This window comes from Globicephala melas, chromosome 2, assembly GCF_963455315.2.
Source record: "Globicephala melas chromosome 2, mGloMel1.2, whole genome shotgun sequence".
Taxonomy (NCBI): domain Eukaryota; kingdom Metazoa; phylum Chordata; class Mammalia; order Artiodactyla; family Delphinidae; genus Globicephala; species Globicephala melas.
Genome location: NC_083315.2, coordinates 93,365,040 through 93,377,288, shown reverse-complemented (window position 1 = coordinate 93,377,288; position 12,249 = coordinate 93,365,040). Strand labels below are relative to the sequence as shown.

The 12,249-nt window shown below is 50.6% G+C and overlaps 1 protein-coding gene across 1 annotated transcript; it reads left to right on the top strand.

Annotated features, from left to right (window-relative positions):
• Positions 1 to 7,493: 7,493 nt before the first annotated feature.
• On the top strand, positions 7,494 to 10,809 carry INAFM2 (InaF motif containing 2). The gene has a single exon (XM_030843023.2). It carries the CDS (start codon positions 8,137 to 8,139, stop codon positions 8,599 to 8,601), a length of 465 nt encoding a protein of 154 aa, XP_030698883.1. The 5' UTR covers positions 7,494 to 8,136; the 3' UTR covers positions 8,602 to 10,809.
• Positions 10,810 to 12,249: the final 1,440 nt, after the last annotated feature.

The window sequence follows — 12,249 nt, the reverse complement described above, 5'->3', positions numbered from 1 at the left end:
TTGGGATGACACTTCAGAGCTGCCCCAACTGAAGTTGAACGCCCCACCCCCACCCGGCAACATTGACTAGGCAGATTATCCCTCATGAAGTCAGGCAAGGCAGCTCCCTTTGAAAGCTGACGGAAATGCCCAGGGAGAGACTCAGCTGTGAGCGTTCAGCAGCCAATACTCCTAGCAACTTGGGGATAAGCTTCTTGGTCCCAGAGGCAGGATCTGGGTGGTGCACCATAGCAACCATGACAGTACCCCCTTTGCACAGCCTGGAACTCTTTGCATCATATGGTAAGCACCCTCTGCCTGGGAATAGCCCCTCCAGAATTCTAGTGATTGTTTCCTCTGAGAAACTTATAGGAAGGTAAGTAGGTTGAACTTAGCCCTCACTACTGAAGCTTGTCTTGGTGTCACACTGATATTCAGCATCCCTCCATTACCCATTCTAGATTCTCTTTACCTTCAGCTTATACCTCTCCTGGTCTAGGTGGCTTACCTGGTGGGGTGACTCAGATCCTCATTCCCCAAGGAGTCTGAGCTCCTAACCACCATGCCCTTTTCAAGCCATGCTGCTGAATTTGTCCACTTACTATCAAAATTGGGCAAGGGAGTACCAAGAGACACCCTAGAGGATCGCCTGGGTGCCAAACATCTTCTTCCCTGACCCCATTATATAGCAGCAGCCCTATCTCTTCCCAAGGATCAGGGTCAAGTACCCCTGGCAGGAAGCGACTCTTTTTTTTTTTTTTTTTTTTTTTGCCTGCTGGTGTCTTGGTACAAGGAATCTAAAAGGCAGGAAGCAGCCACACTTAAAGTTGATGGGATCCTTTTTCTGTGCCCTCGTGGAAGTGTTCCACCTCTGGGAACTAGATTCTCTAAACCCAGAGATCCTAGAACTGTAGGAATAGGAACCATGAGTTCCCCCCAGAGGATCACTGGGAGAGATGGTGAGTGGGGTTATTCCTACTTCAACCCCTTGTTTATTAGGCTTTTATATTCTACCTGTTGGTCCATAGCACCATATTATAGTTATTGAATAGGGTACATACTTCATCCTGGAGCATGGTGTCCCATCATCTCTAAAACAGTGCTTCAGCTGCACCTTTGAAAGGCTTTTCTTTCACTCTATCAGCTCTATTCACCAGTGGATAGCGATGAATGTGATAGGCCCAGAAGATTCTACGACCGTGTGCCCATTCTTTTGCTGTAAAGTGGGACTTTTGGTCTGACGTAATGTTATGTGAGATCCCATATCTGTGAATCAAACACTCTTTAAGCTCTCAGAGAGTGGTGCTGGTTGAGGCCTTTAGCAGGAAAGAAAAAGCCGTCCAGAATACATGCTGATTCAAGTCAAGATGAATCATCGAGCCTTCCCGATTAGAACAGGTGCAATGTAGTCACCTTGTTACCAAGTACCATCAGATGTTGGTAGGTTGGAGATTTGGCAGCCTTGGTGAGCGGGAGCCCATTCTGCTGGGTGCACCCCTGCCGCCATACACTATATGCCTATGTGTAGCCTCCATTTGTGGCAACATGACCACTTTTCCATGTGCCAGTTGGGCCAGCACAAGTGGTAGATGACAGAGGCTGGCTAATGTCAACTGGCCAAGTCATTCTATCTACGTGGCTATTTAGCCTCTCCTCCATGGTGGATGTTCTCGGGTGGACATTAACATGCAATGTATAGATCTTCACACTTTGTATCCACTCCCGTAGATACATCCACGTGCCTCTTCTTCTTCCCAATTTCCCACTGTTTCCCTTTCTAGGCCTCTAACCAACTCATCAAGCCGTTTTCTACAGCCCATGAGCCTGTACATATTTTTATGTAGGGCCACTCGACCAGGCAGCCATGATGATGAGTCAGGTCTCCAGATATCAGTGTCAACTCAGACACGGCATGACCTTAAAATGTTTGGCTATTCCACTTTCCCCACTGTACAGTTACCCAAGTAAATGGCCATAGGTCCCTTTGGGGAAGGAGTAGAAAATCATTACTGTATTGCCATAGTATTACGGAAGCCTTCCTCCTGGAGACCCAACCTCTCCTTCAGTCAAAGGGTTCTGGATCTACCACTTGCCAATGCAGGGGACACGGGTTTGAGCCCTGGTCCGGGAAGATTCCACATGCCGCGGAGCAACTAAGCCCGTGCACCACAACTACTGAGCCTGTGCTCTACAGCCCATGAGCCACAACTACTGAGCCTGCGTGCCACAACTGCTGAAGCCCATGTGCCTAGAGCCCGTGCTCCACAGCAAGAGAAGCCACCATAATGAGAAGCCAGCACACCGCAATGAAGAGTAGCCCCCGGGGCTTCCCTGGTGGCGCAGTGGTTGAGAGTCCGCCTGCTGATGCAGGGGACACAGGTTCGTGCCCTGGTCCGGGAAGATCCCACATGCCGCGGAGCTGCTGGGCCCATGAGCCATGGCTGCTGAGCCTGCGCGTCCTGAGCCTGTGCTCCGCAACGGGAGAGGCCACAACAGTGAGAGGCCCGCGTACCGCAAAAAAAAAAGAGTAGCCCCCACTCGCTGCAACTAGAGAAAGCTCATGCACAGCAATAAAGACCCAACGCAGCCAAAAATACATAAAAATAAAGTAAGTAAATTTAAAAAAAAAAGTGTTCTAGATCTGAAAATTGAGTCAGGTCTGGAAACCAGACAAGGTATCGTGACTTTTTATTTGAGCAACTGTCACCAACCTCCTGATCTTTCATTCCTGATTTCTTTTCATTGTACAGCTCAGCAATTCTGTGTGTGGTCTGCAGATCGCTGGGGGGCCCTGAGACCATTTCAGGTATTTCACAATGTCAAATCTTTGCATAGTAATACTAAGACATTATATGCCTTTTAAACTGTGTTGACATTTGCACTGATGGTGCAAACACAATGTTGGATAAAATTTCTGGCACCTTATCAAACCAAGGCCATGGCACTAAACTGTTCTGGTAGTTCATTGTAAAAAAAGAAGGAAGGAAAAAGAAAAAAGAAAGACAGGACAGAGAGAGGGAGGAAAGGGGAAGGCGGGAAGGCAGGAAGGCAGGAAGGCAGGAAGGTAGGAAGGAAGGAAGGAACAAAGGGAGGAAGGGAGGGAGGAAGAAAGGGAGGAGTCAGTTTCACTTAAGAATGTCCTTAATGAATTTAACAAAATTTAAAATTTGTTAAATTTTATTAAATCATAACCCTTAAAAACATGTCTTTTTAATACTCTCTGTAATTAATTAGAAAGTACCGTACTGCACCCAGAAATATAATGGTTCTCTCAAGAAAAAGCAATTGTGCAATTGAGTATGAGCTAAACTAGCCATTTTTTTCACTCGACAAAATAACTGACAGGTAAACTATGGTCATTCAGACTTGGTTATCTGGCAGGTATTTTCTCAGATTCAAACCAAGTAGGCCTGTGACTTTGAGGAAAGCAACTGATAGTATTTTTTGCCAATGATACAATTTGAGCTTTCAAATGAAAATTAGAATTTTAGGAAACTTGTATGCACTATCATGAACTTGACAGATTCCCAATACTTAAAACTTTTCCAGATGATACTAACAAATATGATTTTTAGTATTGTATAATGAATTGTATCAATATTTGAAAGATCTGTATAATTCAATGAACCAATATTTTCCAAATGACCAAAGGATGTTACAAAATCATGCATAGGTAGAAGAGCTGTTCAGAATGCAAGGTAGATCAATAGATTTTAATATGATTGAGTACAAAAAGTTCACTGACATAGTTTCATATTCTACATTACAACTACCATTTAAGAAAATACTCCTTGTTGAATTTTGGTGTAGTATCAAAGGAAAATGCCCACAGTTAGCTGAAAAGTCTATTAAAATGCTCCTCTCTTTTCCAACTGTTAATACATATATTCATGAGGCTGGATTTTCTTCACATATTTTAACCAAAACAACATATTGCCACCCAAAGCAGATATGAGGATCCAGCTGTTGTCTATAAAGCCACATTTAAGTGACTTGCGAAAATGTGAAAAAAAAGGCACTCTTCCCACTAATTTGCCCCAGAGGTGCTATGACCTTTTAACCATCTGCATAGCTCTACTGTCAGGACCCTCCCACTGACACTGCGACTTGCTGCTTATTACAATAGTATGCCAATCTCTGGCTTCTATCATTTTGCAGTCCTAACATCCCCATTGCTATTAGGGAGCCAGTTCTGTTTTGGCCTCTTGCTGTCAGCCCTGGCCTGCGTAGGATAGCCAAAACTCAGCTTCTCACCAATGCACTCCTCTTGGCTTTGATAACCAGAGTATCCTCTGGGACTTCCTGCAGAACTTAAGTGGGTTTCTGATCTTACATAGAATACCCACTAGAGCATGCCCACTTCTCTGAGCGTTTTGAACCCTTCTTCCATCTTCTGCCATGGTACTTCTGGCATTTCCATTTCACTTGGTGAGCCTGTCTCCCAGGATCCTTGTCAGGATGTTAAATCCTGTTTCATGGGAGAGTGTTCCCATATCAATAAACTCCCCCTCATTCAACTTAGTATTCACCTCCCCCTCGATCCAGCCAATACATCCTCTCCTGCTCCTGCCAGTACATACTGGCTACTTCCGCAGCTCCTTGGGGATAGAGCCCTCCTCCTTCCCTAACAGGAACCCTGCACATCTCTGGCTGGGTTGTGTTGCAACTTGGCCCTATTTATTGGTCTTGTAGGCCAAGAGAGAGTTACAGCTTCCTTTGGTGCCTGAGGGCAATTCTCAGGGACAGTGGCAAGCTGTGAGCCATTAGTAGCCAACATTCCTAGCAGCTGGAGGAATGAGAACCTCCATCCTGAGGGTGATGTGCGTGGTATTCCCAATATCCACTACAGAGACAAAGTTCAGCTCTGCCAGTGAGGCAGAGTAGAACAGAGATCGGTATCTAATGCTCTAGAGTCATAAAGACTCAGGTTTGAATTCTATCTAGCTATGTGACCTTGGGCAAGTTACTGAACTTTTTTTTTTTTTTTTTTTTTTTGCGGTACGCGGGCCTCTCACTGTGTGGTCTCTCCCGTTGCGGAGCACAGGCTCCGGACGCACAGCCTCAGCGGCCATGGCTCACGGGCCTAGCCGCTCCGCGGCACGGACCAGGGCACGAACCCGCGTCCCCTGCATCGGCAGGCGGACTCTCAACCACTGCGCCACCAGGGAAGCCCTACTGAACTTTTTTGAGGCAATTTCTTCATCTCTAAAATGAAGATAAATAGTAACTACCTGATAGATTGTTGTAAGACAAATGAGACAAGGAATGTAAGTGCTTAGCATGGTGCCTAGCACATAATAAAGGTGTGGATGCTGTTACAATTGGTCAGAACTGCTGCTGTTACAATTGGTCAGAACTTTCCGAAGCCTGAAAGGGCTGCCTTAGGGAGCAGACAATAACGTACACCAACATGGAGGGTCTTTTAGCTAACGCTGGAGAGTGCTCCATAGGGATGCTGTGGGGAAGGTTCTAGGGTCCATGAGGGTATTTACAAAAGAGGACCTTTTGGGCCCATTCTATCCCCAAGCTGCCTTGATTCTCTGCTCTGACTCTGCCTACCCTTAGTCCCGGAGAAGCACTTAGAGAAGCACATTCACTTTCAGGCCACCAGGGGGCCGTTTAGTTTCCTGCAACAGGAATACACTAATGGTTTCTTAATGGCTGAGGCACCAGGGAGAACAGCCTCAATTATATCTGAAAGCATTTTGAGTTCCTAGGGTAAAAGACACTATGTAAATCCAGATAATAAATACGGCTTATTGATGACAGGTTAAAGAATCTGGCACTGTTAAGTTTGGAGAAGAATAGGGTGAGAGGAATTGAATAGGGGCTTCAAGTATATCTATTCTTCAGTATTGAAAAAAGTGACAGGCTGTTTTCCTACTCCGCTGGGAGCCAAGCAAGAAGAAAGAAGTTTAATTTGCAACAGAAGAAATTCAGAGTGCATTCAAGGAAGCAGGTGGAAGGAGGCTTTGGGTTGGCCTCACCTGTAATCTTTTAAGAATAATTCACCTTGGTACAGCTGGTATGATCGGTCCTGCCAGGAAGGCCAGAGAGTAAGGTGGAGAGAGAGTTCAACATCCAGAGGCAATTCAGGGATTTTGACTTAACAGGTCGCCCTGCTAGACAGGCTCTGGCCACCCTGGCAGCAGGTTGGTGAAGGAGTGGTTGTCTTTTCCCCATCAGACTCCAGAAGGCAATAAGCACTCCAAACTTTCAATGTCCTTAAAATCTCTCAGAAAGTAAAAAGGCAGCCTGTTCTTGGAAATAAGCATCCAGTTGGCCATTGCTAGTGGCAGACTCGCACCTGAGCTTCAGGAGTCAGGGGCTGGGCTATGGGCCTGGAGTTCCAGCCCTGATCAACACACTCAGCTCTGGTAGCCACTTGACTTCTGTGCAGTGGGGGAGGCAGGGCAGCAGTGATGGGGTGGGGCTTCTTCATCAGGGGGCATGGTGTCTGGAAGCTAAGAGTTCCTGTGGAGGAGGGGAAATGGAAAAGGCAGAGATGGTCCAGCCTCACAGAGTCTGAAGCCAGGAGTCAGGAGGGGTGGTTCGCCCACAGAACCCAATTAGGACCGACCTAATTGGGCTCTCTCCCCCCCACCAAGGCAGTCTCCCACACCCACTGAGATACCCAGGAGGTCCACACACCCAGCTGTGGGAACACAGGAAGTAGAACTCAAGGAGGAGAGAACCAGAAATTCTAGAAAACCTCATAGACAGGGAATGGGGAGGAGAGAAGCCAAAAGAGAGGAGGGCTGAAGGAGGGGGAAGGCACAGGGTAAGCAGCTACTGAGAGTCCGAGCTTGGAGGAGTTCGTCAGCACCTAAACGAGGGATGACAAGCCTCACTTGGGAAGGATGGCAGGGCAACAGCCGCCCAGGCTCTGAGACCCGGAGAGGATCAGAGAAGGCAAAAGCCCTGTACTGTAAGCCGCTCCACCGGTTCAAGGGCAGCCTCTTGAGTCCATGAATCAAGCCCAAACCCGGGAGTCGGAATCCCCCCAAAGCGGGACCTGGGACCTGTTGCAAACTTCAGGACTAAGGTGGGAGGAGAAACAGCTCAGCACTTGTACTGTCCCGAAAGCTCTGGAAGGTCTGGGCAGCCGACTCGGGGATCTCCGAGGACAGAGAATCGGGAGAGCCTGAAGCACAGGCGGGATCTGGCGGCGGGTGGGGGGTGAGGGCTGGGAAAGGGCGCGACCAGCTGTAACCACAGTGCACGCTCCAGCTTCCTTGGCTGCCTACGCCAGACGACATGGTCCAGACTCGCTAGGTGTAAAGGGGTCTGAAAGCCCCGCCCGGCGGGTACGTGGAACGGGGCGCGAGTCGAGAGCACCAACGTGAAATTACTCCCACTTCTGGGGGTAAACTGAGGCCTGGGGCCTGGAAGCGGAAGCCGTTGCTGCTATACCACCTGTCACTTCGGACAGTCTGGACACAGAGGGGAGGCGCCAGAGTTGACAGCTCTGCGCTCCGACCGCCCCTCCCCGCCCCCATTCCAGTTCACCACTCCGCCCCAAACGGTGCTGTTCCCCTTTTAAAGAAGCGCCCCGGGCTCCCACCGTCGCCGCGCCAGCCCGTAAGGGGCTGCGGCGACGTTGCCCTTTTAAGAGCCAGCCTCCGTTAACTCTCTCTTAACGGGGCGTCCCGGCGGGGCTCGCGGCGCCCGCCTGCAGACCGCCTCCCCGTGCGGTACTTCCGGACCCCGCCGTCGCCCTTTTAAGAGGCAGCCCCCAGCAGCGCCCTCTCCCGCCCCTTGTTGCCGGCGCGAGAGGCGGGGGAGCCGGGCAGGAGAAGAGAGCGCTGTCCGCGCGGCCACTGGAGACCGGGCGGCCGGCGGCCGGGCAGGCGGCGGCGGCGGCGGATGGGGACTCGGAGCCGGGCGACTGTGGCGGCTGTGGCTGTGGCGGCGGCGGGGAAGCAGCTGACGGGCCGGCGGCGGCGGCGGCGCTGGCGGCGGTGACTGGTCCAGGCCCCGGCGGCGGCTGCAGCGACACGGTGGCGGGCTGCGGGCTGGCGGCGTGAGGAGCGGCGGCGGAGAGCCGAGTGGCCGGGAACCGAGGGCACCGGGCCGCCCCTTGCCCAGTCCTTGCAGGCCGCCAGGCCCCCTCCAGCCGGGGCCGTGGAGCACCGGGGCAAAGGCCGGGGCCCTCCCATGAAGGAGCGCGACGCGGCCCCGGCCGAGCGGGGCAAGCCGGCCACCTACACCGGGGACAAGAAGGCGAAGATGGCGGCCAAGACCAACAAGAAGTGGGTTCGACTCGCCACCGTGTTCGCTTACGTGCTCTCGGTGTCGCTGGCCGCCATCGTGCTCGCCGTCTACTACAGCCTCATCTGGCAGCCGGTGGGCGCCGGGACCTCGGGAGGAGCCGCCGGCCCGCCCCCCGGCGGCTCCAACGCCACCGGCCCGTCCGGGACTTCAGGGGCGGCGGCTGCGGCGGGGCCCAACACCACGGGGTCGTCCCGCCGCGAGGCGCCGCGCGACGCGCCCCCGCTGCAGGCGGCGCGGCCCGTGTCTCCTGAGCCTTCTGCCGACAGACCCCTGGCCGGGCCGCTGGAGCAGCCGCAGGGGGCCGAGGAGGACGAGAAGGAAGCGGCGGCGGCGCCCGGGAGTCGTTGAACCCCTCCGTGCCAGGGGTGGCCGGAAACCATCCTCCCCAAGCCCGGAGGCAGGACTTTGCAGCAGGACCGGGCGGGGAGCCCGCGGGAGTGACCCCCGCGGGAGTGAACGCCTCCCTTCCCCCGACGATCGCGCGCTCGCCGCAGGGGCGAGGGGCCTGAAGTCGGATCTTCAGCCAAGGGACCACGATTCTCCGGGGGTTCGGTGTTTTGTCTTCCTAGGACCGTGCTGCGCCAGGGCCCTGAGCCATAAGGGGGATGGGGGGAGCGGTGGGGAGATCCCAGCACCGAACCCTTCTGCGCCGCTAGCTCTTCGCTATCTTACGTGGAGGGGTGACTCGGGCTTTCCCCCAAGACTCAGGGGAAGGAGGGAGCTGTAGGGGCTCTTCTTTAATAAGCCGAAGCTCTCGCAAGGAGGAGGGCACCAAAAGTAGTGGAGCTCAGGTACGTCAACCTAGTTGCAGTGGCCACAGATGCATTTAATTTATAGATCCCTGTATATAGTTGTTGACATATGCACTAGAAGCTATAATTACATATAACTACATGTATCCTCCTACACCCTGGGTAGCTACTGACTGATGGATGGGGCTAAGCAAGGGCTATTTGCTGGCCCCCAAAGTGCAGCTAGCCAGAAGGGCACAAACACTTTTTTCATTACCCACTCTTTCCCCTTTTCCCCCTCCTGTTTCAGAAAGATAGATTTATGACACATTAGGGTTAGACAAGACGAAAGTATAATCATTCTTAAACTTGTTGAAAGGACAATGGAAAACCTTTGGAGAAGTAGAAGGAGTTCAGGGAGGGTGGGGAATGTACTGCTCCCCTGCTCTCCTCTTCCCACCTTAGTCACCCCACCTAAGAGGCTTTCTGTTGCAGCCCTAAGTATCTGGATATGGGCCAGGGAAGAAGGAAGGGAAAAAGCAATGCCTCTGTGCTTCACCCCTTGGCCTTCTCACAGAGTTCTTTTAGGAAGAGCAAGCTTTTGTAAGTAGAGTGGCTCACGAGTGTTTTTTTTTTTCCCTGCTCTATAAGATCTGGTCTTGTTCCAGTAATCACCTTCACCTTCCCTCTTCCCTGAGCCTGTAGTGACAGTGTAGCCCTGTGATTAGGACGAAATCCGTTGTGAAACCAGAGCTTTGAGCACACCCTCTGGTTATGAGTTGTACTGTGGAACGCAAAAGGCCGAAAGGTGGGCTTCAACCTCAGGATTGTGTTTGGATAGCCAGATAATAGACCAGCCATAGGAAGGTTAAATTGGCTTGTCTTTACCTCTCCTGATAAGCTCTACTTATATGCAGCCTGTACTTTTATTGAGATGAGAAACATCGAGTGAAATGACATATGTAGAGCTAGCTCTGGGGCAGCAAGAATTATACATCCTCAATTTGGATTCCGTTTCCTTCCGCCACTTGCTTTTAGGCAGTTGAGTGTGGGTAGTGACAAGATATCAAACCCTTTCGTGTTTCCTTTTTGGGAAATGAGGCACTTTAAAACAATGACAACAACAACAACTTATCCACCTGAGTCCTGAAACAATTTGTCTCTCCTGTTTTCTGGCTTACACTCCAGTTAGCTCTGATCCAAGTTTACAGGACAGCAGCCTTGCTTTAAGCCATGTCCTGGTGTGGGCAAGGTAATAGCAGCTGAGCTATCATAGCCTATAGGGGCAGGCTGGTTGCACCCCCAAGGTGTCTTGGTTGAAGGAGATTTCTGAGCACTTCGGTCATTAGGAAGCCCTGAGGCCTTTTTAAATTTTTGGTGAGGGCCTGGGGGAAGAAACATAAAATGCCACTTTATAACTTAAATAATAGCCTGTAATTTATATTTACTGTGTGAATTTTTAGTCCTATATTTTAATAATTTGTAAATCGATCTCTTATTCCAAGAATCCTTTGAACTTGCAAGAGAACATCTGGGAGTCCAATCCCCTGTCCCCATCCTGACCCCTGCATTCTGGACTGTTTAATCCACGTTGGGATGGATCAGAGTCTAGAGAAACCACTCGTGGGTCCAGCTGCTGGTCGGTCTCCTGACTCTCTAACGCCTTCACTGGAATTGGGACATTAGCTCCAGCTCTAGCTGTGAGTGTGACCAGAGACATTATTTATAATCCAGCCATTTAAGATATACCTGTACTCAAAAAGTCCTGTATATTTTTTAAAAGTTTTATTTTTCAGGTGAACAAAAATACATTCTAAGAACTCTACGTCAGCCTGTGTAAGTCGATCATTTCTCTTTTCATGCTTCTTGGGGAAGGAGTAGAGGTAATAGTCTAAGGTGTGGTGGACGGGTGGTAATGAATAAGGTGTAAGAGGAAAAAGCAATTGCTCTAACGTTCTCTGTGCCTGATGGTTTGACCAAATTGAAGGGTGGCAGGAATCCATCTTATTCGGGAAGCAATCACGGGGTTGGAAGAACAGTGATATCTAGCTCAGCTACCTTTTGCCAACCTTAAAACGGTTGGGAAAAGTTCTGCCTTTAAAGGACTCTGAGCAGCTGCCCAGCTGAGGGAGCTGAGGGACCAGTAAGCACACAGATTGAGAATTATTATAAACATTGAGCTGGCTGAGAGCTGAGCTGAGGTGAGGGTCAGCCGCCATATAGCATCGCTGTTCTCGCCTTTAAACCACTGGCCCCCAGAAAGCCCAAGAAGTGCTAATACTGGGGGAGACAAGTGGATGTGTCTGCAGTGGTTGGACAGAGCTTTGTCTACAGTGGAGGAGGTGAGAGAGCCACGGGGCAGAGAGAAGGTGTAGGTTGCTTCAAAGGTGAGGCTTTTTCTTCCCTAGAGCAAACAATAAAAGACATGTGCGTGGAAAGCACAAATATAAGGGATTAGTTGTGCTGCAAAATACACAGCAAGCAATTGAGCTCAGCTCATTATTAGACAATGTTGCCCAGTGCGAACCCGAGTGAGAAGCCAGTGTCGGTGGGGCCCCCTGAGGCCTGTACTTCTCAGGAGCTGTTGGGGGGTGGCTGCTGTGCTTTTCCATCACCTTGTGGTCCGCAGGGGAGCATGGAAAAAGTCCACCCTTCTTTTATTTCCCTCTTGAGCCTACACAATGGCTTTCTGTGAGAGGGCTTGGTAAGGAAGAGCAGGAGGGGAGTGAGTTTCCAAAGTTCTTCAAGCCAGCCCCTCCTTTCTGTAGACGGGGACATGTGGCTTCTGCAGTTGCACACGGCTTCACACGTTGGGCACATACAGCAGTGTGTGTGTGCAGCAGGAGCCTGCTGGCCAGTGCGAAGGTCACTGTTCCACCGGAACAGGGCCTGGTGGCAGGGAGCAGCGGTTGGAATAGCCTTATTTTCAAGGGTTAGAAATTAGCTGCAAAATTGTCCATCAGGTTTTGAGCTGGGAAGGAGAGGTCTGGGTAAAGGGGGATTATTTTCCTTTAACTGCTTTGCACTGGGACTACCTGGATCATTTCTAGGTGTTTATGTTAGAAGTGACTGTGTGCGTTTATTTCTCGACAGCCTGCATTTGATGAAATAATCCTCTTTTGAAAGCGTAGTTCTGGAGGGTGAGGGGTGAGGAGTTTGCTAAGCCATTTAGACTGGGCTTGTGTGGGTATCATTTCTTTCCCCCACTGTGCTGAGGAAGTGTTTCTGTGAAGTTTCCGGCATAAGAAATATTTTTCTTCCTAAC